This window comes from Eimeria mitis, genomic scaffold, assembly GCF_000499745.2.
Source record: "Eimeria mitis Houghton genomic scaffold, Emh_scaff607, whole genome shotgun sequence".
Taxonomy (NCBI): domain Eukaryota; phylum Apicomplexa; class Conoidasida; order Eucoccidiorida; family Eimeriidae; genus Eimeria; species Eimeria mitis.
The window spans coordinates 15,618-17,024 of record NW_013574289.1 but is presented as its reverse complement, the minus strand read 5'-3'; the positions used below and the strand labels follow the sequence as shown (position 1 = coordinate 17,024).

The following is a 1,407-nucleotide window of genomic DNA, read 5'->3' as shown; positions in this document are numbered from 1 at the left end:
AGCAACCATCATCATCCTCAGCATCCTCCTGCTGCTGCTGCTGCTGCTGCTGCTGCTGCTGCTGCTGCTGCTGCTGTCCCTCCTCCTCCTCCTGCTCCTGCTGCTGCTGCTGCTGCTGCTGTTGCTGCTGCTGCTGTTGCTGCTGCAGGGGTATATCTTCTGGCTGTGTAGAGACAGAGAGGACGAGTAAGAGTCTAGCTTCAGGTTGTTGTGTGTCTGTGTGGGGTATAGCAGCAGGTGTATATACAGCACAAGGCATGCGTTTAATAGTTTTATTTTTTTCGTTTTCGTTTTTTATTCTTTTATTTAGTTCTTTAGGTGTCTCCATCTGCTCAACAACAACAACCTTAAACCCTGAGTTCAATAAAAATATAATATAATAATCTAGAGACTGCTCAGGAAAACCACAATGAGGTTTGTCTCTGCTTTGCATCCATTGCAGCCCCAAAATATCTCTTGCTATGCATGCATCAATATAAAACAACTCATAAAAACGCCCGAGTTTATATAAAACTATTTTATCGTTATATTTTTTTTTTATATTCCAGTATTGTTCTAGCCCGGGTGTATAGTGAGGTGTACGATACAGTCTAGCGAGTGGGTGTTGAGGGTTTGGTGGGACCCATAGAGTTTCTGGGGTGTATAGGCAGCTACTATCTATTGCTTGATTTCCTTCTTTATCTTTTATATGCTCAGGATGGAGCCATAAAGGAAAAGAGAATAAACTTTTGTTTTTTATGTATTTATCTATATATACATTTATATATAAACTACCGGTACGCTCAGATATAGATGCAAATATACTACGTAAAGTACCTTCACTCATACTATCACTGCTGCTGCTGTTGCTGCTGCTGCTGCTGCTGCTGCTGCTGCTGAGGCTCAGTGGAACGGAACGGCCGATGCTTAGAGGCAACGGGATGCTGTCTCCTCCTGCTGCTGCTCCTGCTGCTGCTGCTGCTGCTGCTGCTGCTGCTGCTGCTGCTGATTCATCGAACGCCAGTGTCTCTATAGGCCCAGCGGGACCCTTCTGCTGCTGCTGCTGCTGCTGCTGCTGCTGCTGCTTCTTCTTCTGCTGCTGCTGCTGCTGCTGCTGTGTTTTGTCTGTCTCCTCATCTCCGTCTGTCTCCATATCTCCTTCTGCCTCCCCCGCAAACAAATCTGTCTCCTCCCCTGCTGCTGCTGCTGCTGCTGCTGCTGCACCTCCTGCTGCTGCTGCTGCATCACCTGCTGCTGCTGCTGCATCTCCTGCTGCTGCTGCTGCTGCTGCTGCTGCTGCTGGGGTTTGTTCATCATCTGAATCTAATGCTACTTTTTTGAGTCTCCTTCTTCTCGTGATTGTCTCCTCGCTGTCTCCCCACCCCATATTAGACAGTCTCCTTTTCAGACACATATCATCGTCATCCT

General features: G+C 47.3%; 1 protein-coding gene across 1 annotated transcript in view; it reads right to left on the bottom strand.

Moving 5' to 3' along the window:
- Positions 1-1,407, bottom strand: part of EMH_0017590 (uncharacterized protein) — a gene marked incomplete at both ends in the record, with an annotated part of 3,398 nt that overhangs the window by 679 nt on the left and 1,312 nt on the right. The window contains 2 exons of the mRNA XM_013500942.1: positions 3-159; positions 817-1,407. Coding sequence (XP_013356396.1) covers positions 3-159; positions 817-1,407 — 748 coding nt within the window. The remainder of the gene's footprint in view (positions 1-2; positions 160-816) is intronic.